Source organism: Oryzias latipes, chromosome 20, assembly GCF_002234675.1.
Source record: "Oryzias latipes chromosome 20, ASM223467v1".
NCBI classification, from domain to species: domain Eukaryota; kingdom Metazoa; phylum Chordata; class Actinopteri; order Beloniformes; family Adrianichthyidae; genus Oryzias; species Oryzias latipes.
This window is the reverse complement of record NC_019878.2, coordinates 15,492,936-15,517,678: the sequence shown is the minus strand read 5'-3', so window position 1 is coordinate 15,517,678 and position 24,743 is coordinate 15,492,936. Positions and strand designations below refer to the sequence as shown.

Here is a 24,743-nt window from a genome sequence, read left to right as displayed (position 1 = left end):
GTTTTTTTTTCACACGAATCTCCTTTTTAACACACCCTCTTTCAAATTTAGCATTTGTAATTATTATTATGACTTTCAATTAAAAAAATGTTTTAATAACTTTATTTTAACTATTATTATTTGTTTTTCAAGTTAACCCGTGCTCACCATGTTGACAGATTGAAGGCTTGTGCTGCCTTCGCGGACTGTTGGAAATACTACAAACTACTAAGGAGTCGCTGAAAAACGGGTTGTTACACCGTTTTCTAGCTTTCTACGTGAACCCAATGTTAAATTGTGATCCATGGTGAATGTAAATATCACAGACACCTAAATGTATTTTTTTTACTAATAGAACCATCTTGAGTAAAAGTCGATTGTTTTTCCCCCTCCACACACGAGGTCTCACGAACACCGCCCTCTGACAAAGCGAAAGGCAGCTGTAAACGCACCACATAGCTTCGTTAGTCGGCTAGCTTCAAGTCTGCCGTGCGCGTGAAGTTGTTAGCTCCTCGTTAACTTGTCGCACGCTTGAAAAATAGATTTTAGTATTCAAAAAATAGCAGCCATGGTTTTAAAATAGTTCGGTTCTGGTCGCTGTTTTAGCCCCGCGGTGAGTGATAAAAGTCTTCTCTGCCTCGGCCTGCTACGTTTTAGCCACATTAGCAGCCATATCGGCTCCTCGGGATTATTAATCTGCACATTAACGGCGAAGTGAAAACGAATGGCTCATTTTTTATGATAACTCAGAAGTTTAAGACGCCGTTACTAGTAAGTTCACATCATTGTTCATTTCTATGCTTGTTTAGATACAAATATGATAATTAAAAATATATGAACACTAATATAACTGGTGCTTAAGTTTTGCTAAACAATTTGAAAACAAAACGAGTCACAAAAAATGTATATGTATTCTGCTGCACCCCATATATAGCTTATAAAAACACAGGTTATAGTGTAGAAAAAGAAAAAAAAAGTATATTTTCTAAAATATACTTTTCTTTTTTTTTCTTTCTTGTTTCCCCGGAAAGACTGAGTTGGATGTTCGGACAGGACTCGGCACGTTATTCTCCAGTTATGACATTCTCCTCTCTGAGATAAACACCTGAAGAAGAACATGGAGCTGTACTGGTACATGTGAGTAAAGTTTATGGTTTTATAATTACACCTTACCATGGATATACTTTTATGTCAACAGATGAGTGCTAAACCGCTGCAGGTGAGGTAGTTATTAAATTAAAATATCGTCCTCCATCCTAAAGAATATATTTTTGAAGTATATTATGATTTTTTTATTGATTTGATAATTATAACTGATGTACCTTTGTAATTTTAATGACAGTGTCAAGGCATCCAAGCCTCAGCTATTGTGTGTTGTAATAATACTGGATGGCAGTCAGCTTTGTCTGGAGGAGCACTTATGTGATTATCATATGAGACTGCTGTAATTATATCAAATAGTCTTGGATGGAATTTGATTTTGAAACTGTTCTTTTTTTCCAGAAATGCTTTGACATTTCCCACCTCAAAGGGGCATGGCTTGGTAGGCCTGTGTAAACACTAAATGTCACAGAGAAGAGTTTGCTTTTTGAGGCAGGAAGTGGGCAACATTGAGATTCTTTTGGACTCCTGGGAAAATTCTCTTTTTTAAATTTATTTATTATTTCCATCTCATTTTAGCCCCAGATTTCATTTTCCTTGACCTTCTTCAAAATGTCCGAAAGATTTCCATCCCACTTGCACCATTTTCTTTTTCAGCATATAAAAACTGAAGTTCTTGTCTCTTTCCCTCTACAGAGTTGTCATCATATTCATCATTGTTAAGATATTCTTCTACGTGTGCTGGTACCGGTCAAGACAGCGGCAGCTGGCGGCATACCTGAGCAACACGCGCAATGCCCAGATAGTCATTGTCGGAGGAAGGGCCTATCTTCATCAGATGTGTGAGAGACAGAGTGTAAGTGCAAAACTCCACATTTGGGTCTGAAGCCTCCACAGCCTGAAATGAATAACTCTGTTGTCATGCGTTGAAGTGTGTCTCAGCCCCCGCAGATTTAGATTGTTATTTAGCTTGGTTAGGAAAGTCTGTAGACCTTTTCTGATGTGTGTGGAAACGGAAACTGTTGGAGAAGAAGCTACCATGCAGTTCAGAGTCTAAATGTCATGTAGATATGTCTAAGTAGGTCTCAGCTGACATTAGAGGAAGTGCTTATGCTGTCTGCAGTCTGCTTGTGGGTTTCAGTTATTGACTCTTGATACTCTTTTCTTCGTAAGACTAAGGATGACTTTTATTCTTAATAATTTGACTCCTGGATTGGAATTCAGTTAGGAAATGCTTTGTCACTCTAACAATAGAGAGCAGTACAACGAGCTATTGATACTTTTGTGTTAAATGATATTTTATAAATATGTGTGAAAGTCAGTGACTTAATACTGTGTGTTTGACTTGTCTAAGTTGCGTTTTGCATCACCAGCTTTTGTACATGCGCTGGAGAAGTCCACTGTTGGACTGTCCGTGTCAAACAATCTCTGAAGGCTAGTTTGTTCCTGCTGATGTTTTCTGGTTAGCGGTTTAAACCAGCTCTATTTGGAATCATTTGGTGTCTCCTCCTCAGGGACAGAGGAGCTCTTTTTTCCCCTCAAAGTCCTCTCAAAGCATTTTTCTAAAACCTCCTTTAACCCCCCACCTCCAAAAAAAAATCTGAGAACTTGATCAAAAAGTTTTGAAAACTTCAAATTTTTTTGGGTTTCATCACATTTCTAAACCTCTCCATTATATCCAGTCATAGCAGATTGCGTTTCTGCAGCTCAACGTTTCAGCTTCCTTTTTATTATCCTGTTTTTTTTTTTTTTTTTTGCATTAGAAAGCCCTGTAATAATATTTTTAGCTATTTTTAGGATATTTGTGATCTGGGAAACGATGCCTCATTTCTGACGGGAAAAAATCCTGGAAACGTCGCTGTTCTGGACATTTTGTCCCTGCGTCACTCCACATTCCTTCGAACATTTGCAGTTTGTCCAGAAAAATGCAGTCTTTTCTGTTTTATCGAACTGCATAACGATATTCCCATTTGTTGATGCACATTTTCCTCTGTTTATCAGAACTCCTCCTATTTGACCTTTTATTGTCATTATAATTTAGTTTCTTCTCTTTCTTTTTTGGATCCTCGTGATTCCTGTCCTCCTCTCAGAATGTCAATGATGTAAATGAATAAATAAGAGTTCAGTTCAAATTTTTCTGCTTTATGCCTTGATGTTTAGTGATTGGATGCAGACGCTCCCACAGAGCTCAGATCTGGTACATGTTTTCATATGACTTTATTTTTGTACTTACATAAAATCCTTTTTTAATTTTCTGCTCTGTGCTTATTCCAGCTCAATACCTTTGTTTGGTTTTCTGTCTATTAAAGACCTGTGATGCATGATGGGACATTTCTTATGATATTTCATGTTGAATCCCTTTTAAGAATTCAGTGTTGGTTCACTTTAAAGAAGAAAACACAGATAAGTAAGAAGTTTGAAAAGTGGATGCAAGTGACCGTTTCTTGCGTGTTTGTTTTTAATTGCACTGGTTACAGGGGTAGAACTACACAAAAAAAGTTGTGAGTGCTGCAACTGTTGTTTGGAGTGAACTTGAGGCATGGATGAGTGATTCTGTTTGATTTAGCAACAGTCTTGAGACGCTGAATGTTTGTCTTAGATTTAGTCTTGTAGCACTTAGCTGGAGCTTGCCACTGTGCAGCATCATATCTGTTTCTTTGACGCAAAAAGCCCGATTACAGGAAGGACATTTTCTAATATGCATTTTTATTAGCTTTGTTTCCTGTCTTACCAATGTGTTGCTAGAAATGTAAAGCAAAGACTGCTCAACAGCTGAAGTAGAAATCATTTCCCTTTTTTTGTTTTTACATCTCTGAGGTGTCTGAATACCTGAAACATTTATTTGTTTTTAGTCAATGTGCGTCTAAATCGAAGGGTTATTTGGTTCTTTCATTTGTTAACTGTGTAAACCAGGCCTGATGGTAATCTAATGTTGCATGTCGGCATATGTCTTTGCAGTGCACTTCTGCTTTGTTTGCACCATTTACTCTGTTTCTGTCCCCTGCAGCAAACATCTGTCTGGCCCAGTTGGTACGTTGTGCAGGACGATCTGTCGATAGAGGAACCATCCACAACGGGGCCACAAGCCACTTCCTTCTCCCACATCGACATGCCGCCCCCATATGAGGCAGTGTCTGGAGGTACTGTGAACTTTGAATCACACATCATTCTTGTCTTGTGGTTGATTCAGATGCAGTTAATCTGTTAGAAATTTCGGCTTCATACTGAGATAAATCGGCTAATCGAAGTCAGAGCATCATGCTGGCTACAGTGACAGGATTAGTGGAAGGTTCAAAGGGGCAGAGTGGCTGTGTGGAAGGTGGAATATACCATTTTACAGTTCTTGTGTAGTTTGAACTGTGGGATGTTTGAAGAACATCTGGCTGAGGCAGCAAGGACTTATGAAGACTTTGAAAGTCCCACTCCAATTATCTTTTCATCTATTGTCAAAGCATTCCCAGTGGTCTTTTAATCATGACTATGTCGTTTTTAGCCAAAATTTCTAAAAAAAACATGTCTTCTAGGACCTAGTTTCTTCAGAGCAGCAGGAGTTCATTAGAAATTCACTTGAGTTGTGGGTGTGACTGTTGGCACGGAGCAAGCCCGCCCCCACTTCCTGTCATCCGACCGTTTACACTCTCTAGCTTACAGCCCCTCACAACCCCAACCTAACATTAGCATTGTGCCAGATGTCAGCTCAGACGAGGAAAACAAAGACGTTCACGGATCCATGTGTCTACAAGTGGATGCATCAGAATTCAGCAGAGCAGGGAGCTTCATAAAGTTTTGAACAAAAAAATACAATTCTATGCAATTTTAAGCTTAATTTTCTTTAAATATATGTCCTCTATCATCAGAAAAAAGCCACTTTTAATGTTTACCAAACACCAAAGATAGGATTTTCATCAAAGTGGGTCTTTAAAAGGATAAAACGATGTCTAATCACTGAAATCAGCCTTTTGTGTGTTTGTGTAAAAATCATCCAGACGATGTGTGAACTTTTGGTTCTATGTATTCTTCATAGCTTGAATGACTTCAAAATGAAGGTCAGTCAACGATGGGAACATTATGACTGTTTCTTCATTTTTCTCCTAACTGTGGTCACTGAGGTTTTAAAATTTCTCAGAAGTGGAACAGCGTTGGGTTTATAGGAACAGACTAAAAACGAACTCAGCTTAGAAAGTCCTGTTTTATCGTACATATCGGATTAATTAGTAATCTATCCTAGAGTTATAACACAATTTAATAATGTATATGCTAAGCAAAAAACTTTTTTTTTCCAATATTCCAACTTGAAAAACTCTTCTCTGCTGAACTGTTTTCATTGTTTTAGTTCTCATATACAATCAGATTCAGTGGAAAACTCTTATGGAAACCCAAATGATTGTTCTTTGTTATTTTAAATTGACTAAAAGCAAAAAGGTGTTCATGGAAAAATGTTGCCTATTCTTTTTGTTTTTGTAGGTTGACAAAGCCTCTGTCATCATGTTTCCTTTGTAATTCGTCTCCTTCTAATGTTGCATTTTAAAATTCAGAGTTCAACAAGTAGCCACACATTCTTGACTGGTTCAGGTTTTCATGTCATCGTTAAAGACGACTCGATCTAACAAGCTTTCACTTTCAGCCCAGGGCCTTTAAGTTGAGCCTCTTTAGTAAATGGAAATCCAACACTAATGTCATGATGTGGAGCCACATTTTCCATCGCAGAGTCACATCCGATGGTTGGTTTTCCGACCACCAACACCGTGGGCTGTTTTCTATTCTAAAGTCATCCCCAAAAGTAATTTCTTTAGTGTGTAAAAAGGAAAAAAATTATCTGTGACGTTAGACGTGTGGTTCAAGTTCTGCAAATCCTCCTCCCACATAATTTGTAAATCCCCTTCAGCCTGACATGTAAGAACGTCCCAACGCTGAAGCAGAGATTTCTGACCCTTTTTAATAAACTTTAGGGTGTTTAAACAAAGTTTGGTGCAGTTTAATCATTCCCATTTTAAATATTTGTCTTTATGACAAATAGTTCCATCAGTAGTTGCAGCAGGAAGTCTTTATTTAACTAAAAGCTTATAAAAGGTTTTGTTGTTCTCTGTTTTTCTTACAGAGGATGATCTGAAGCCGCCTCCCTACAGCGAGTGCGCCCGGGGCGACGAGGCGGACGCCTCTCATCCCTCCCAAAACACTCTTCTCATCTCTGAGCAGCAGAACTCCATAGGCAACAGTGAAGCCCCGCCTCCGTACACGTTGAATCCTCCAGCTGTGGTTGTTCAACAGGACGGTCCTCTAGGCCCCGGCGAGTCTCGGCTGGAGGACCGGTCCAGCTAAACGCTCGCTGATGCCGCTCTGCCTTTGTTTCCATCCACTGCCTTCTTGCATCCAACCTCAGTGATGCATCCAGCCTAACCTCTCCTAGCCTGAGAGAGCCTCTTCTCTCCTGATCGGGTGGATGTTTGCTTTTCTATCTGTGTTTGTCTTCACTGATTCTTTTTTACCTTGTACTAAACTGTGCTGAACTGATGACACGAAGATGCCCATGTGCCTCGCTCCAAACCACGCCTCCAGGAAGGATCGAAACTTTTGACCCTATACGGCCATCGCACTAGAGGAAATGACTCAATTCCACTTCTGAGTGTCTGCTGAAACACTCACTTGGTTTAGTGTGATTCAAAGTCCTATTGTTGACTCAACGCCTTCCCTTGTACATAGAAATGCCTCGTTTCTGCTCTTCAGGGCTGCAGGATGATGCTAGAAAACAACCTCATTTACAGAATTCAAATGAACAATTCATGAAAGAATACTCCATCTCTATAGAAATGTATGAATAGAAATGTGAAACAGTGAAACTGTAAAATATACATTTACAAAACAAAAATGAATTGAAGCTGTCAACGTTTTCCCAAAGTACAGTCCAACCAAAAAAGTGACCACATCTTTTACGTTACAATCTGTTACGATCACACACGTTGAAAAATGGTTTTGTTCATACTTCTCTTCAAAATGTTATGACTGTGCTTTTTTGCTTTCTCAACTGTAAGAACCCCCCCCCCCCTTCCCCCCATGATGAATCTCCTGTTTGGATTTGAGTATGTGTGGCGGAACCGCCTAAGACCAAACGAGAACTTGCTCCTCGATGCAGGCCAGTGCCTTGGGTTGTCGCTCCTCTGTCGGACTAAACCAGACAAGATTTTCCAGCACTTTGAAACGACTATAGCAGTCAACATTATGAAAATAAAAGCCATGTACTATGGTGCCTTTTTTTCTTTATTCTTTTTGTCATGCGTGGATGTGATTATGGAACAAAGTTTCAGCCCCACAATGATAGAAAACCATTTTTCCCTTGTTTTTCTACTAATGTGTGAAAGCTGAAGAATTTCATGCATAAACCTTTTTGAAATATTGGAACTTATTACAACAAAACCTTAGCATTAAAGTTTGGATCATGTTTAGTTGTAAAAAACAACGTGTAGCAGCTTAAAATTGTAAATTATTCAAATTAGACTTTTATTTAAAGTTACCATGGTAACTGCCCTGTAGGACTTTTTACCTAGTTTCTCTTTAGTTCAAATCATTTAAATTGTGGCAATTTTATTTGTTGCTTTTATAATCCAATTTTGGAGAAAAAAAGACAGAATTCCATTGATCTCAGCTAACTTCAGTAACCTAGCAACTGTGTGACATCTTCTGAAGCTGGATCAAAGCTATCCGTAGATCCTGTGACTTCTTTCTCTTCAGACACATTTCATTTTTTTTCTGCATCTTCTCAAAGCAGCTAAAAAAAGATAATTTTGTCAGCATGACAGGGTTTAGCTGTGGGCCTCCTGTTGATGGGACAGGTCATAAAACTCATCCTGTTGGTACGTAGTGACTGAATTCTGATCTGGCTCTGGCCTCTTTTTTCGCTGCTTTGTCTTTGAATTTCCTCTTTTGCTTGAGTCCTTAAAAACACATCGAGTCAGTTAAAATTATTCTTTATAGTTTCTAACTATTAAAGCTTTTTTATAACCATTGAGTGCACTATAAAACTGAACAGATGTAATGTAAAAGTCAATTTCATCATTGAAAAGGTGCTCATAAGAACACGTTAATACACTACACACACCCTTCTATGCAATCTACCAGCTGTTTATTTAGGCTGCTTTGAAAAGCTCATTTATATTATCTGAGGTTGTAGATCTAGTTATATTTTATTGCAGTCTTGAATTGTGTAAAAAGGATCATTTTTGCTGGGTCTCATGTTTTCTTCCTTTTTTGTGCGTATAAGACCTTAAAACTTCTTTGTCTTCCTGTGTCTCCCTTATGGAATCGCCGGAGCGAATCATTCAGCTTCATTTAACTCTCTTTGCATCATCTGTCTAAACCACCACCTTCATGTCCTCCTCTTTATTCTTCTTCCAGGCCTCCTTCCTGGTAACTTCAACTTCACAATCCTTCCTTTTACCAGTTTGATCACTGTTCCTCCTCCTAACGTGTTCAGACCATCCCAATCTGCTTTCCTGCATTTATCTCCAAAACATCTCATGAACTGTTCGTCTGGTGGAATCATTTTTTATCCTATCCATCTTCAGACCTTCATTCCTCTCCTTTCCAGAGCAAACCTTTAGATGTCCCTCCACCTGCTCTCACTGCAAATCACGGTGTCATCAGCAAACATCAAGAATCTCCACAGAGATTCTGGTCTATCATATTCCGTCACGCTGTCTATCACCACAGCAAAAGAAGAAGCGTCTCAAAGCTGATCCGTGGTGCAGTTCCACCTCCGCCCTAAACACCACAGCTTTACAGATATCATCCATGACCTGCACAACTTTAATGTGCTTCTCTGTCACCCCAGACACCGACAAAAAATAAATAAAAACTCCTTTTCCTGCAATAGGCTTTCTCTAGATCCCAAGATGCAATGCAGCTCCTTCTGACCTTCTCTTCTTCACCATCCATCAGGCAAATATTGCATTTGTGGTGCTCTTCTTTGTCACAAAACCATATTTTTGCCCACAAAAGCTCGCCTCTGACCTCAGCTCAACTTCTTCCTTTTTTTCCTAAAACTTAATTGAGTGACTCACCAGCTTTATTCCTCGGTGTATGCCGCCTTAAAGCAAATTTGGTTATGTATAAACTGAATTTAATGGAATTTATATCTTCTTAAATATTTAAATAAAATCATTTATTAGAAAAATATTTGATCAAAATGTATTTTTGTAGATGTGTACCTGATTTTTATTTGTTACTATTTTCTCTTTTTTGTCTTTATTCAGTTCAGTCGCTATCTTTTAGCTATAGATCCAAAAAAATTGAACAAGCTAGCTGTCGTCTAAAAATATTAAATAAACAAACGGAATTTGAAAAGCAGACAAAACATTTTCTGAAGTGGCACTCCCCTAAAGTGCCACTAGAGGGCAGTCTGGTTCAAGTAAAGGTGTTTAGGGAACAGCACTTGGTTACCAAAAAAAATGTTATTCCTGAGGTTTTTTTTATATCACAGCTGATAAAAAGTAAAATAAATAAAAACCCTCAAGAAATGTTTCCATTGAATCAATATTTTTTAAATATTTTTTTAAATATTTATTTAAAGTTTAAGATGGAAAACAGTATTAATAAAAGGTAAAAATCTTTGAACAAGACATGACACAATTATTGCTGTTTGAACATATACATTTATGTTTATTTTGGATAACATTTTTCTCATTAGTCCTGTAAAGTTTATTCTAAAATAAAGACCGGCATATGTGATGCAATGAAGCCATTGGGAGCTGTAGGTATTGACATCATTTTCTTTTTCCCTCTGAAAATATTAGCATATTTGCAACAGGCGACAATTCTTCACCTAAAATGCTTTAATAGTCATAACATCTCCATAAAACAGCTGCCTAATGGAAACGCTGTCATCAAGGATATTCATTCAAGCCTTTTCCACATCACTGAGGTGTTGAAAGCCATTTGAAAAATAAAACAGATTACTAAATTATTAGCAATTGCCCATAAAAGTTGAATTGTATTCTCAAGATGTGCGACCAGGTGCAGTGCCTCTGAATGACAGGTATTCTGAAGCTTGGAAATGGAAGGTCTGTAAAACACAAATTGCTTATTTATTTCCTGCCTTTAAGACGATCAACTGAGGACATATGGGGAACAACAGGAGTTTCTTTCACGCTTCAAATTATATTAGAGTCTCAGAGACATCTGTGTGCTATAATAACTCCTTGTTAGCTCTTTTGAGATAATTGAACTGCAGATAGTTTAAAAACATCAATTACCTTTTTCCTAACAGGTCTGAATTTGCTTGTTATTTACAGTTTAAAAGATTTGAGCCAACATAAGTTTTTGTTTACATATCCTGCACTTTAAACTGACTAATACAAATGTTAAAGTAATAAAAATCCTAACTTGTTATATAAGTTGATGATAAAAGTAATAGTTGGATACACGGTGTAAATTGCTACCTTTACCTTCCTTCATAAAGCTTAGATGGAGACTAATGCTTCGCACATCTTCCAATGAGCAAAGCATTGGTCTGAATGGTGGAGTCAGACGTTGGGACTTTGCAGAACCGGCTCCTGACACACCGCATCTTTTTAAGCCAGAAAAGTTTTCACCTGTTTTTCCTGCCCAGACAATCTGTCTTTTTATGGTTCTTGTTAGGTCAGAGACGAGTGCAGCATGTGTAGTAAAGTTTTATATTAAAAAAAAAAATTTCCGTACCAACCCACCCAGCCCAAGAAAGATTTCCCCTGTGATCGCTTCCACCTTGTCTGATAAAACCTGTGCCAAGTATGTGACCCAGATACTGATGCTCTTGGTTTATCAATGCAAACTTCCTTGGGTTTGTTGTCAAGCATGCTTTCTCCATGTGCTTCCTCCCAATCTGGATCAATATTATGATCCCATCACATGAAGTCACCCCTTAAAGTAGATGGATGCATTGAGGTTTACCAATAATCTTCATTAGATTGTTGAACTTTCTCAGAGGGCATTCTTGTGTTTGGGGCTGATCTATCTCAAATGGTCCTATATGTAACAGCATCTTTAATGGGGGCTTAAACCTACAGGAATTGATGTTTTCCTTTGTAGCTTCAACAAACCATGAGCACAACAAACTCACACGAGCCTTATGATGGGCGTCCCCTCAGAAGGTCTTTGTTCCCAATCGAGCATCAAGGAACGTTTCAACATCTGCTTTTTAGGTGTCCTCACCCAAACGCTGAGATCAGGGGTCAGAAAATGAAGAAGCTGTTTCAAAATAAGAAAATATTTATTAACTCACTCCTTTGTATTCTCCCCTGGGTGATTTTAGTTTTAATAAAAGTCTTTAATCTAGCTAAAAAACACACACATGTAGGGTCTGGCCAGGCTATGTGTCAGGTTCTCTGAATTTTTGTCTTCAAAACTCTTTGTATATCTCATAATTTTGCCAAAATGGCCCTTTTTTATTGCCTTGTCTCAGGCATCTGCAGCTGCTAAAACCACATCTGCTGTCCGTGTTTTCCCAGTAGATATGGTGCCATCATAACAGCCCAAGCTCTTTCTAGTAAGCTGCTACCAGCCATTCAAATGTGGTACCATATTGTGCACTGTCATCACCACCCATCCAACCTAGAAACTGCAGACTGGCTCCAGCGCCTTGTTTCTGGTTTACCGTGGGAGGCTGAGGGAAATTCTGCTCGAGGACTTGGCAGAGAATGAGGTTGATTCAGCTGTATTCCAGTATCGTCCCCTGAAGTGACTGACATGTGCCGCCATCTTTTTTTTTTTTCATTTTAACAGTCTTTTTGTCCCACCTGTCACTCAGGTCACTCTGGAACTGAAGACACCTTAAGGCAATAGACTGCTATTTAGGTCCTAAATGTGCTCTCGTGTGTCGTCTGCTCAAACACATTAGTGTAAATCCCACTCCTGACACCAAAATCTAAGGTTTAAAGGAGAAAAATTCCCTGCTCCAGTAGGAATATTGACTCCTCATTTTCCAAGATAAAAAAAAAAAAATGGCAAAAGAAGCATCCAGGAGACTAAACCAACTATGTGATCACAGTGTTAATAAGCTTTGGGCTAAACCATTGCTAAAAACTTTGAAAATTCATTATGAAAATTCCTTAAACAATACCTTGTTACATAATGAACAAGGTATAAAATAATGAGGTAAAACTTTGGAATGGTATACAGAATGGTTTAAAATGTATGAATATTTTTAAATTGGGAAAAAAAATTGTTCAAAACACAAAAATGTATAATATTTTCTCTTGAAAACTTTCAAAAAAGTTTTTTGTCACGTCTCTCATGTACTATGATGTTGAAGCACTGAAACTTGGAGCAAACTGGATGTAGGAAATGCAGTCTAAGGTTTTATTTTTTTTTTAAATAAGATCAAGCGAAAGGGTAAAATAAATAGAGTACGGATTCTTTTCTGTCTGACCCTTTGCTTTGCAATTTTGGTTAAATGCATTCTGGGTAATTTAGCAATTGGTGTATAGCTTTTGGAAGATATAGTTGTGTGGTTGTGTATGTGGTGCTTTCATGAAGGGATTAAAACAAATCAAATCAAATGATAAATTACTCATAAATCAAGTAAAGCAAACTATTTCTGTCATAAGAGGACATTTTATCTTTCCCTTAACTTTGTACGTGCCCACCACTCTAATTGTACACACCAGGTCTTCATCTACAATAATCATGTGAAGTGCTGGACCTGAGAGGCAGAAAAGAGTTAGTTAAAAAAAACATCACAAAGTAATATACTGTACAAGCCCTCTAACTCTGATCCACTTTCAGAGGCCGACAAAAACAAAACAGGATCTCTAACAATGCTGTATAAACACTTAAAGAGAGAATGAACAGTGACGACATATATATAACATGTTTTTTTAAACAAAAATTACATAAAGTACCTTGGGATTTTAGAGGCCACAATCATTCATCTATTTCCACACACAAACACACAAAAAACACTTTTATAAGTTGTTGAAAAGGCACTTATTAGTCACAATGAAGGCTACTAGGCAGCATAATGGATAGAAAAAAAAGGCTCACGGACAACTTGGATAAATCATTGTTGTTGGAGTATTTTATTTCATTAAACTAACTGCTGGCTTTGCAAGAAAATGCTGCCGTCTCGCAGTATTCATCATCATCCTCATCATCATCATGTGCAGAAAGGATGATGAGCAGGTTGTTCATTTTTCCTTGGTCTGGTATTCTGGATCAGATCTGCAGGGCAGGGACGTGCCTGTTCCTGATACGGGAGGATGAGTCGGCGTCCGGAAGGAAGGATGAGCACCTGGAAGAAACACAAACAAAGAAAGGAGCACTTTAATTGTATAGATTTATTATATCCGCAGGAGAGTAAAAGTTTTATTATTATTATTATTATTATTAGTTTGGGTGCTTTCCTAGTTGGAGTCTATAGTTTTTAAAGTTTGGCTGCTTGTAAACAAAAAAAAAAAGAAGAAAAAAACCCATCAAGATAAAAAAAAATTGGATACAAGTTCAACCGTAGCGTGTTTAAGTTTATTTCTCATCATGCACAAATGATTTAAATCACTGGAAGGGGTATAAAGCGCTCCAATTGTCTTGAAGACATCCAAACTTTTTGGTTTTCTAAAATGTTTTTCTTTGTATGTTTTCAGAAAGTTTTCCAAAAAACAGGCACACAGAGAAGATCTACACTGGACGAGAAGCTAGTAAGGTAAAAGCAGAAAGTCAGGAAATCTCTCCTGCATCTACTTCAACCATTTTCCTGCTGGGGCTCATCGCTCACCCGCCGTCCCAGATGAGATTTAAGCCTCCTGGTAAAGAGACTCTTCCTGCGTGGTGCCAAAGGAACTGTTGTTCTCGTTTATCAGCTTAGTGCAAATTTACATTTTAATTGAATTTAGATGTTTGGGCCAAACTGTACTTGCTGAGTAACTGGAGCCCCTTCAGTGAAACTGCTTACAGGCTTGCCTGTCTTCTGAAGATGACAGGCAGTCAGAGCCGCTCACTTCCACTATGCAAAAATTCCACTTAATGTGCCAACATCCATCCTCTCACGATCACCAGGAATATCACAAACTTACAGCTGGGCTTTTTGTGCGTCTATTTGCTTATCTGCTAGTACTCGAATGAATATATATTTACCCAAATAGACTTTAAAACTCATTACCTGACAGGAATACACTTGAGTTGTGGGAGTGTGTGTGTTTACTCACACAGCTCAGCACTATATCACACTCATTAGGATGGACACATCCGCTCCTACGCTCACTTTCATGTGACATGTTGACTAAATGTGCTGATGTGGGATTCTGTCTAACAAGATCTGAGATAAAAGAAGAGGATTTGTCAGCATGACTTTGTTTGGTCGATCTCCTGCATCTGGGAAGAACATTACTTTAGATGATATGTGTGTGTGCTACATGTGCATGTTGGTTTAGCAAGGCAGGAAGAATTGCAGTGAAATGTAATTGTTTATACAGTATTTTGATAAAAAATACAGCAAAACCTGAAATCCATAGATTATAAAGTCAAGGAGGAAGTCTCAAATTATGACTATAAGAAAAACAAGGTAACCAGTTTTAGTGTTTATACAGAAGAGAACAAAAGTTTTTGCACCCTATGTTTAAAAATTGCATAAATTTGGTTGAAGAAGAAAAGAAAAGATGGAAAAAATCTCCAAAAGGCATCAGATAACAGATGAGCCATTCTTGTAATATGTCAAACAAATTTTCTTGTTTTCTATTTTTTTTTAAAACAGGACCAATCATCATTTTCATAAATGAAGAAAATGAAGCCTAAATATATATTTCAAGTGTGAGTTTAGTCAAAATTAAATTGCGGAGCCATAACATACATACATGCATAAATAAATAGATAAATAAAATAAAAATAAAAAAAAGGAAAGAAGTCATGACATCCTAATATTAATTCAGTTTAAAACCCAACCTCACGACAGTGGCCAAGCACAGTGAGGGTTTAATCATGGTTTGGGTTTGAATTGACCTTCATTAAAAAAACCATTCTATAACTATAATCCACGTCATCTGTTAAAAAATAGTGAAAGATAGTGAAAACAGAATGACAAAAAAAGTATCATGATTTCGGGATGCCCAACTCAAAACATAAGCCTGATGTCTGCCCACATATGTGCAGAAAAACAATTCAAAAATCCCAAACATGTTGTTTAAAAACTGTTACTTTCAATTGTTAATAAAGGAGGGAGGCTATGGTATCACGTAACTCTGCGGTTTCTTACATTGTAGCTCTGTGGAGCTGAAACAATTCACAAATTATCTCCAGCAGAAAGCCCATAAAAATGCTAACAGGCAGCTATTTATTCCGAGTGTGTGAAGCACAAACCATTAGTTAATTAGAAAAACTGTCTCCCACAAGTGCAAAACAATTCAGTACATAAATAAACATGTTCTACTCTAAATTACACAAAAACAACTCAATTTTATAGTTAAGTCAACACTTTTGAACACATTATTTTGTATAAATACCTTAAACATTAAAAACTGCCCACATCAATCCCCCTTTAGTTCAATGGTTTATTCCAAAACCTGAAATATGTATTCAATTTTAAATAGAAACATTTATCTAAACCATCATGTAAAAGAAAAAATACAGGAGAGTTACACATTTTAACCTTTTCAATTATCGCTTCACTTTTGACAAACTTTTGTGAGAGATTTCTCCAAAATGTCATTTCAAACAGCAGCTCTCAATCAGGGGAATTAGCAGAAGTCGTGTCTGATTTAACACCTGAATCACTCAAAGTTTTAGGGTTACTATAAATATTCAATGAACTTTCCACGCACTCTGTGCAATGTGTAAATCATTCTGCACAGCTCCCACGTCGAGGGAAAATGCACAACTAAATATACCAATTCCTGGATAAAAAATAAAATAAAATTAGCACAGCCTTGGTATACTAAATTCACAGAAAAATAAAAACACTAAAAGTAATTAACACTTTTTTAAATTTGCTTTTGGTTTAGAAAGTCTTGCATCAAGACTTAAGAACTTTTTAAAAATGTATTTAATTTTCTTTTAAACTGCTTCATTTTAAGTTTGTGGATGTTTTTCCTCCAATTTTTGTTATAAATTGGAAATCTTTAATATGTTAAAATAAAAGAAAGGTAATCTGGTTCTGGACGAACTTTGTTCATTATTGGGTAACAGTTAATAGTTTTGTGAAAAGATTGCTTTGTTAATGGCAGAGAAGTTTTTTTTTTTTAGTTAACTGCTTTTATTGTCATTGAATATAACACAAAAACCCAGTAATTCTATAAACAATGTAAGTTTAAAAAGTCAAAATAGTTCTTTAACAGATTTAAGTTGTAATATTAAAGATAAAATCATGTATTTTTGCATATGGATAAGCAAACTAGTCTTCATTATTTCTATGTTGCTTCACCTGAAGTATTTTTATTGTTTGAGTCAAGTGATTAAAACGAATGTACACCTTTTTTTTCACTTTTTGTTTAAAAGATTTTGAAATGCTGCTTCTTGCCTGAGATTTTACCTTTTCTAGTATACACAAAGCCAATGCATATCAAATGTAAGTAGCTTAATCTAAAACCAAATAATTAAAATGCTAATCCAACGGCCTTGTGTTTATATTACATAAAGACAGCACCTCTAGGCTACACTTTAAAGCAGTTCCAGGATCTATCTGATAGGGATCACCTCAAAAGCAAAAAGGATAACATTAACTAAAAAGTTCACAAGAGCTGCTTTCTGATGGGATTGTCATTGTGTTCACAGCATAAGGATTTTGTTCATCCGTCTGGTCCATCTGAAACAGAAAAGGCTGCACTCCTCTCTCTCAAAGAAACCCTAAAAATGGCGGTGCTAATAAACAGCAGCATGTAAAAATGTTTTCTCTGCAACAGTAAAGCAGATAAGAGTTAATTAACTGAAAATGGCACCGTGTTCACTGGAAAGCTCTGAAAGCTGATGAAAAGCAGGGAATCAAAGAAATAAAAAAAGACATTCTGGAGATTTCAAAGAAAAGAAGCTCATTTAATTTCTGCTGATTAACTGTGATGGCATGAATGCTGAGTAATCTGTATCGCAGCTGCCACAACAATGAACTGGACAAAGGAGTGGGAATTTCATCTGTCTGTTACAATACAAACACCACAACAAGGAAACACACCACCTGTCATATTACAGCCCTTTATCGTGTGATAATGACCTCTTTCATTCACTTTTGCTCTTCTTCCAACGCTACTTCCAAAAGAAAATTTCTAAAGACGCAGTTGATGTCGGCATCAAGAGGATGAACCAAAATGAGAACCCGAAGATGAAACCGACACATATCAGCCTGCCTTCCTGTATGCAAGATGTTGGATCAACTTTCCAGCTGAGCAAGTTGTAGAGGTTTTGTCTCCATCCTCTTCTCTCAAAAAAAAAAGGGAGGAAACAATGTGCTTTATTCCATTACGCCGTAAATCCAATCTCATGCTTCATGCTCTGTGGACGAGGAGCATGAAGAGGGAATGAATGAAACGACATGGGGAAATGTTGACTCAAATCCCATGATCACCAAGGCGACACCGGGAACTGAATGCAATGCAGATTAAGGATTCTGAACAATTAACCAATCAATTACAAGGTTGACAGGAGCTCTGTGTAGCTATTATGGTAATACATGTTTTGCTGAAGTCAGAAATGTGTGTTTGGCTCAACAAGGCGTCAAAGTTGGAGTCATTTAGTTGTTCCAACTGTGACGTTTCATTTGGGAAATCAGTGGCCCCCCCTCTGGAAGAGCTTTAAACTTTACAATTAGGAGATAATCAGCACATAAACTGCACATATACATTTCTAAATGTCACCAAAACTGCTTAATTTAATTTCTAAAAAGCAACTCTCTTGGAAGGACTTTGTTGAAAGTAAAATAAAACTATAATTGATTGAAAAAAAATAACTTTTTGAATTTTTTTAATGTTACAGCTTTTATAGTTTATATTAATGTATTTAATTTATTGATGATTGCGTGCAGCTTCTTTGTTTTAACTTTGAACACTAAGAGTTTTCCATAGTTGTTGAGTTGCATATTTTGTTCACAAAAATGCCTTATTTGATCAGCCTATTTTTAACAATAGTTGAAAACAAATAAAACAGGGATAAAATCATCATATAGATTTAAAGTCAGATAGAAAAAAACTCACGCAAATGGAAATAAATGTGTTAAAAACTGATTTAACACAAAAGAAGATGAAAAAAAAAGTTAGATTTACTGCGCAGTAGTAACTTGTAAAACAACAAAGGTTTTATTTGTCTAGTTGCAAACATTTTGACACATTAGACAACAGGCAGCTGATTTTCTCTGTGTTCACTGTTTTGTTTTGGATATTCATTTCGATATTTTATTTGGTTCTCTGCTCTACCTGCAGGTTGGATCTGAAGATCTCAGAGTTCTTTCGATTTAATAGATATGAAAAGATCAAAAATCACCCCTTATATTTTAAATCATAAAAAAAAAAAAAACATTTAGTCTTGGGAGATGTGTAACTCTTTTTGTTAGAACTCTGCAGCAAAGTTTTTGATCAGCCAAAGCTGTAAAACTGTGATGTTTAAAAGATCAGAAAGAAGATTGTTCCTCTAGTTAACTTTGCTATGGTTGAAAGAACCATTGATCTGACCTAAGAATAAGATGTAGTTCAAAAGATTTCCCTGAGATTCTAACAGATTGATTTCTGACCTGTGAGTTTAGTTTAGTTGTTCAGAGATGTAATCTTCTCATTTGGCTTCTTATTTGGAAGTAATCATCATTTGGTGAAGGGTTTGATCACATCTTTGTCATTTGTTTAGCTGCCTTTTGTTGTCATTTGGCTATATTCCCCTAGAAGGCACATTTTAAAACCCACTCCAATTAAAAATGGTGTTTTTGAAGTTTTTCAACATCTTCTTGTAAAATTTTACTGAATGAACCTTTAAGACTCAAAACAGTCAATCAAAAATATCTACGGTCACCATAAAAACACCTTAACCCTTGTGCTATCCTAGGCACTTCAACATTGGGAGTTGGGTCATCTAGACCCCAGACAGTGCTCTGAACCTCTTTTCTTCAATGATTTGTGATCTTCACTGGTGTCCATGGAATACATGAAATTCTCTTCACCTTTATCCAACCTTTGACATGGTAGGGAGAACATGTCAATAGTCATCTTGACCCCATATGATAGCACAAGGGTTAAAGCAGCTCTAACAGTTAAAATTTATACCATTTTAAACCAATGCAGGACAGAAATAATCTTGAGAAAGCAGCAGATATCAATTTTCCTGCATTTATTATTATTATCATCAGCCCCTACAGAAGGAGAAGTAAGGTCTTCTCATTATCTTTGCTTGGTTTCAGTTTTGTGTTCTTTGGTAATGTCAGGTTCTCTTCTCCGGTTTTGAGTTCCCCGTCACAGTCTCACCTGGTTTTATTAGCTTATCATCCACAGCTGTCTTCAGTTAGTTCATTATCCCACAGTATATTTAGGCATCTGCTTCACAGGTTATCTGTTTTCTTCCCCCTTTCTTCAGAGTTTTGTCATCTTTTCTGTTTGCTTGTTAAAGTTTTACTTCTTGTTGGCTCCTCTCTGTACTTTGGGTCCAGAACCACCAATTCCTGACCTAAACCCAAACAAAATGCATTAAAATCTTCTACATATTCCAAATGCTTGACAAATCTGACATGAAATATGTTTCAGTTACCATTTGTAGTTGTATGCAGGCTTTTCCATGAATGCATGCATGCATGAAGATGCAGACAGAAAATGTTGAGCATTAATACATCAAAATGCTCTTTGTTATTTTATAGAAGTAAAATTGGCTCTCTTACAAAGAAACATGTCTAGGAAGTAGCTGTAATCTTACAACCTCTTTTGAAAAAGCAAGTCATGTTCCACTTTTTCAGTTTTGCACAAAACAGTGCATTCCTACCCGTGCAATTCAAACCATTAAAACCTTTCTGAAGTAAATTGTTCTCCCTTGAATTGTTGCTTTCAGACATGAGCAGTCTCCATACTATGTCTATACCCTGACTGAAGAGCTCAGACGTTTACTTTCATCTTGTCCAAAGTCGTACCTCAAAGATTGGGGGGGGGGTGAAAGTGACTCCAGGGGCGAGGGAATGTTCAAAGCTAAAGAGTTTTTTTCATTTTTCACAGTGTGGCCTAAATTTTATGAAAACAAGCATGTGCTTCCATTCTTATAAAACCATTTTGATGGTTCTAGCCCTACTTAGCGAGCCAGACTCTCCCGAGCTCTCACCCTCCATCAGCAGGCAGAGCGCCTCCTTTTTTTCTTTTTTTTTTTTTTTTTTTTCTTTTTCTTTTTAACTTGTTCTGTCCAACAGCTGAGCAAACAGATTAGAGCTGAAGGCTTTTTGTGTTGGACAGGTTTTACTATCACAAAAAGAGGTTATATAGCTTCAAGAAACTAGAGTGTAGATTTGTATAAACCCCTTTTTGTCGTATTATTTTTTATTTATTTGTTACATTTAGTGTGTGTGGGGAGGGAGAGGGGAAGAATGTGAGGGGAGGGTGGAAGAGAGTAAAAGGAAGAAAGGTGAAAAGGTGGGGGATACAAGCACTGATTTGACTAAGTTATTAATTTAAGCTGTAACAATTATACCAGATCTGCTGGAAAGACGAATGTTACATCAAAGGTGAAAATCTGACACTAAGATGAGCGAGAGAAAAAAACTGTCCATCAATACACTGTAGGTAAGGAGGAGGGATGAAGCAGACAGGGAGCAGTGTGGAGTGTGCACGTGCACGTGGGGGTGGAGATACATGCATGCTGCCGACGTGAACCGTGTGTTCATAAAGGGAGCCTGATCCTACCCAGCCAGACCAGCCAGACCAGGAGAGGGGAGGAGAGCCCCCCAGGCCAGAAGCCCCCCCAGCATCCGGACCCAGGCAGCCCGGGAGGGGAGGAGGAGGGGACCGCCCACCCCACCAGCCAGGCACAGAGAGGGCCCCCCTACAGGGGCCCCCCCAATGCCCAGAGGCACAAGCGAACCCAGTGTCCGGCCCCCAGGCCACAAGACAGGAGCGCTTAGCCGTACCAGGCGGCAGCCATGGGGGCCACCGGGCGCCGGACACCGAGACAAAGGCCAGGGACGAAGCCAGGGCCCCCGGAACCCAAGAGCCGGCCACCACCCGACCGGCGCCCCGTCCCCGCAAGCCAGCCCAGGCCTGCGACCTTAGCAACCCAGGGATCGCCACGCACCCACAGCCACAGCCACCCCCCTAAAACCCTACGCACTACCCCCCCCCCCCCGCCATAATATCTGACCCCCCCTCCCCAACCCTCTCAGTGCCCTCCCCTCTCTGTGATGGGGAGGGAAAGCCCCAGAGGGTCCCAGCGAGCCAGCCCCCAGGTCGGTCCTACCCATGCACTCACACACACATACTCACAATCATCTGGTTACCCTCCCTACCCCCGCCGCCAAGCAGCAACCCCCCCCCCAGCCGGCCGACCCCCAGCGCCGCATGCCCGACCCCTCCCGCAGCCGACAGGACACCCATAAGCCCGGCCGCCCCGAGAGGACCAGGCGGGTGAAGACCGGCCGCCCCCCCCGACCCCACCCATGTATGGAGGTGTGGGAGTGCTGTGTGTGTGCTGCAGGTAAAATAGGAGGTCACCAGTGTGGGGGGATCCACCGCTGCCAAGCCGCAAAGCCCCCCACTCCGGAGTCCCTCTGTGAGTGGTGTGTATTTGCTGTGTGTGTGCTGCTAGCATGCAGTGTGTGTGTCTACAGAGGAAGTTAAAATTGTGGGGGGGCCAGCGAAAGGTGAGCACGGATGTTTCACCGTGCCCCCCTCCACCAGACCCTCTCCACAAGGCCCTAGATGAATCAGAGTGTCTAATATGCAAGTTAAAAAGCGGGGAGGAGGGCGGGTGCCAACGAGAACCCAGAGAGGGGCAGAGCGCCTCCTAATACAATAATACAACTTCAGAGGGAAAGCTGTCGGGGCACTCTCTCACAGGTATCAGTTCAATATTCAGCCATGTCTTCTTTGATAAATGGAATGATAAACGTAAACCTCTACCTCCTCCACTGAGCCTCTGACTTCTAACCTTCAACTGGAGAGCCAGTAATTGAAATTAATTAACTTGTCCGATGTGGGACAAAAACAATTACCTGAGCGCCCCTTTGCCTGTCAACAAAGCTCGTTTCTCACGAGAGGCATGAGTAGCATGATACAGTATTTTGCAGCTGGCCTCTGCAGGAGAGGTTCCCAGCTGATGGATGTCTGTTTTTCTAATAGAGCCTCCTTTCTAATTACACCTGCTGCCATATTGCAAGCTCTTTGTAAAACAGAGAATAATAAGAAATAATAATATCCCAGTAATGAGCCTGATTATTAGCAGTTAATACAAGTTTGTCAGCACTATTGGTTATTTAGCTCTTTTTAATGAGGCGTTTCATCGAAATCGCTGTTTGCTGAAGGATTCCAAAATTGTCCTTCATTTATGGAGAGAATTAAAGCTGTTTAATGTCTGCACTTTAAATTAGGCAAAAAAGTCTCTGCAGATCTTGCAAATGGCTTTTAATGCGCTTGCAGACATGGACAATATTAATATCCGATAATTAAAAATCTCTGTTGGAAAATAAAGGCGGTCAGAAGTTTCGAGGTTCAGCAAAATAAAAACTTCCTGTTTGTAGAACCAGAGGTACAGAATATTTTTTTTGAGCAAGTGTGGGGGGAAAAAAGGTGCAAACTAAGATGAAAGGCATATTAGGCAGACGTGAAAAGGTGTTTCTGGCTGTGAACACTGGCAGCGCGGCGGTGTGAGTGATTCTTGTAACCTCAGTTTGTGAGGGCACAGACTTGTGGATGTGTGCACTCAAGAGGACAGACATTGCGGTGTGGTGAGAGGTCGGTGCAGTCACCCTGAAACACAAGAAGCTGTTGAAAGAAACAAATAGCTTCTGCTGAGTTGGAAATTGGAGGATTTATTCCGGCTTCCTGAGACAGTGTTTGTGAACAATTACTTCAGTCCCTTGTGGCCAAAAGGAGCCGAATACAGTATATTAATCTGCTAGATCCGAGATGTTGCTCTTTTGATGTAAACCTTTATTAAAAATGGTGTGGAAATGAGAAGGAAGTGCCCGTCCGTGGTAGAGTTTTAGCGCAGTACAAGAATAATCATAAATATGTGTTTTAAAACTTAAAAATAGACAGGTTTTTTTTATATATACACAAACTGAAACAAGATGAGCTCTAAAACAAAAAGCCTTTGAGTGATGTTTTAGTTCCTGTTTGTCCTCAAAAGCTTTAAGTGAACATGAGATTTGAGTTTTCCCACTGTGGCTTCTGTTGATTGTATGCACAGAGAGTACTTGCGTAAGTGGCTTTATTCTTCTATCCATTTAACCACGGGCCTACTTTATCTCCTCTTAGATTGCTTTTAGCTGCTAAAATTACTGACTGGGAATACAATCTCTTTCTAAGACACAGAGGAAAATCAGCAGACTGCTCTCTGTACTGTGAGCGGCGAACATCATCCCAGCAGTCCCATACATAATTGTTCTCTGTGCTTCACTCTCTCCGTTTTTGACATTAATTAATCTGAAGCAATCTCCAAACTGCCCATGGGGCCAGGACCTCACACCTCCAAATCTTTACTTCCCATGATTGAATTTCACAGAGTTCATGTTTTCAGACCCTCACTCTTGCCGCTTTACTTATGGTCATCATGGAGGGGGGGGGGGGGGGGGGGGGGGGAGAAGGAGACACTAAATCGGAGGAAAACTTTCACCATCAGCCGTATTCTTTTTGCTATCCATCATGCTCCATGGAGGGGAGGACAAAGACAAATACAGGCAGACAGAATCTCTGCAGAAAGCAAGAAAGATGACCTCCCGGACTCTAGTGGTGCATTTCATTATCTGGCTCTGTCTGTTCGTTGGCTGCTATCGGATGAATCATGGCCTAAGAAGCTCTGATTACCTTCACATTTGCAGCAGTGATGAGGACTGGAGAAAGCGGGCCCTGAATAGAATTAATTTTTACAATATGCTTTTAAAAAGACCTACAATTATTGAAGTACAGTTTTATGTATTTTACGAAGTGTAAGCTGTACCATGTACACTGTAGGGGGACTCCAAGTGTCTAAAATTGTTAGCTTAGTGTTAGCTTGAGTTGTGACTGTAAATTGAACACAGTAGTTGATTTATCGTAGTTTAGCACAGTGGGACGCAGCCACTAGAAACTAATTAGAGACAGAAATGTTTATAACTGTTGTTCTATTTTTCAGCTTATGTCTGTCACCACAGTGAAGCTGTCACTGATCGGAACAGATAGTTTGGCACAGGTAGTTTGGCACAGGTTGTTTGGCAGAGAATTTACAGTGGATGCCCTTCTGACACAACTCTGTATTTTGTCCTGGCTGGGGACCAGCACAGGGAGACCCAGATTTGGGCCTCCTTGTGGCTACATAGGCAGCAGTGGGCAGGGTCTTGGCCAAGGACCCACACTGGATGACGCTCATTGTGCACCCTGGGAATCTAACCTTGATTTCCTAATTGCCTGCCCTGAGCTTAAACATTTGGAGAGGTTGGATAAGTTAGTTGTTGCATATTTTTTTTTTGTCTTTGTCAGCAACAGGTTGTCATATTTCTGCAGCAATTGGAGGATACTCACAAGTTTTTCTGCACTTCTTTTCTTTCAGATTCACAGAATAAGAAAATGAAG

The 24,743-nt window shown here is 38.9% G+C and overlaps 1 protein-coding gene across 2 annotated transcripts; it reads left to right on the top strand.

The window, feature by feature from the left end:
* Window positions 1-111: 111 nt before the first annotated feature.
* On the top strand, window positions 112-7,324 carry LOC105356682. Of its 2 annotated transcripts, none has more exons than XM_023949959.1 (5): window positions 112-592; window positions 1,011-1,116; window positions 1,777-1,936; window positions 4,088-4,220; window positions 6,179-7,324. In XM_023949959.1, the coding sequence occupies exons 2-5, from the start codon at window positions 1,097-1,099 to the stop codon at window positions 6,397-6,399; spliced, it is 534 nt and encodes a 177-aa protein (XP_023805727.1). In that variant the 5' UTR covers window positions 112-592; window positions 1,011-1,096; the 3' UTR covers window positions 6,400-7,324. The 2 variants fall into 2 exon arrangements, with proteins under 2 accessions (XP_023805727.1, XP_023805726.1); XM_023949958.1 differs by having other exon boundaries at window positions 115-750.
* Window positions 7,325-24,743: the final 17,419 nt, after the last annotated feature.

Bases quoted from the DNA above. Each gene is read 5' to 3' on its own strand.
- LOC105356682 (XM_023949959.1), top strand. From the start codon at position 1,097: ATGGAGCTGTACTGGTACAT. The intron at 1,117-1,776 runs GTGAGTAAAGTT...TTCCCTCTACAG, and splicing joins ATGGAGCTGTACTGGTACAT to AGTTGTCATCATATTCATCA. The intron at 4,221-6,178 runs GTACTGTGAACT...TTTTTCTTACAG, and splicing joins ATATGAGGCAGTGTCTGGAG to AGGATGATCTGAAGCCGCCT.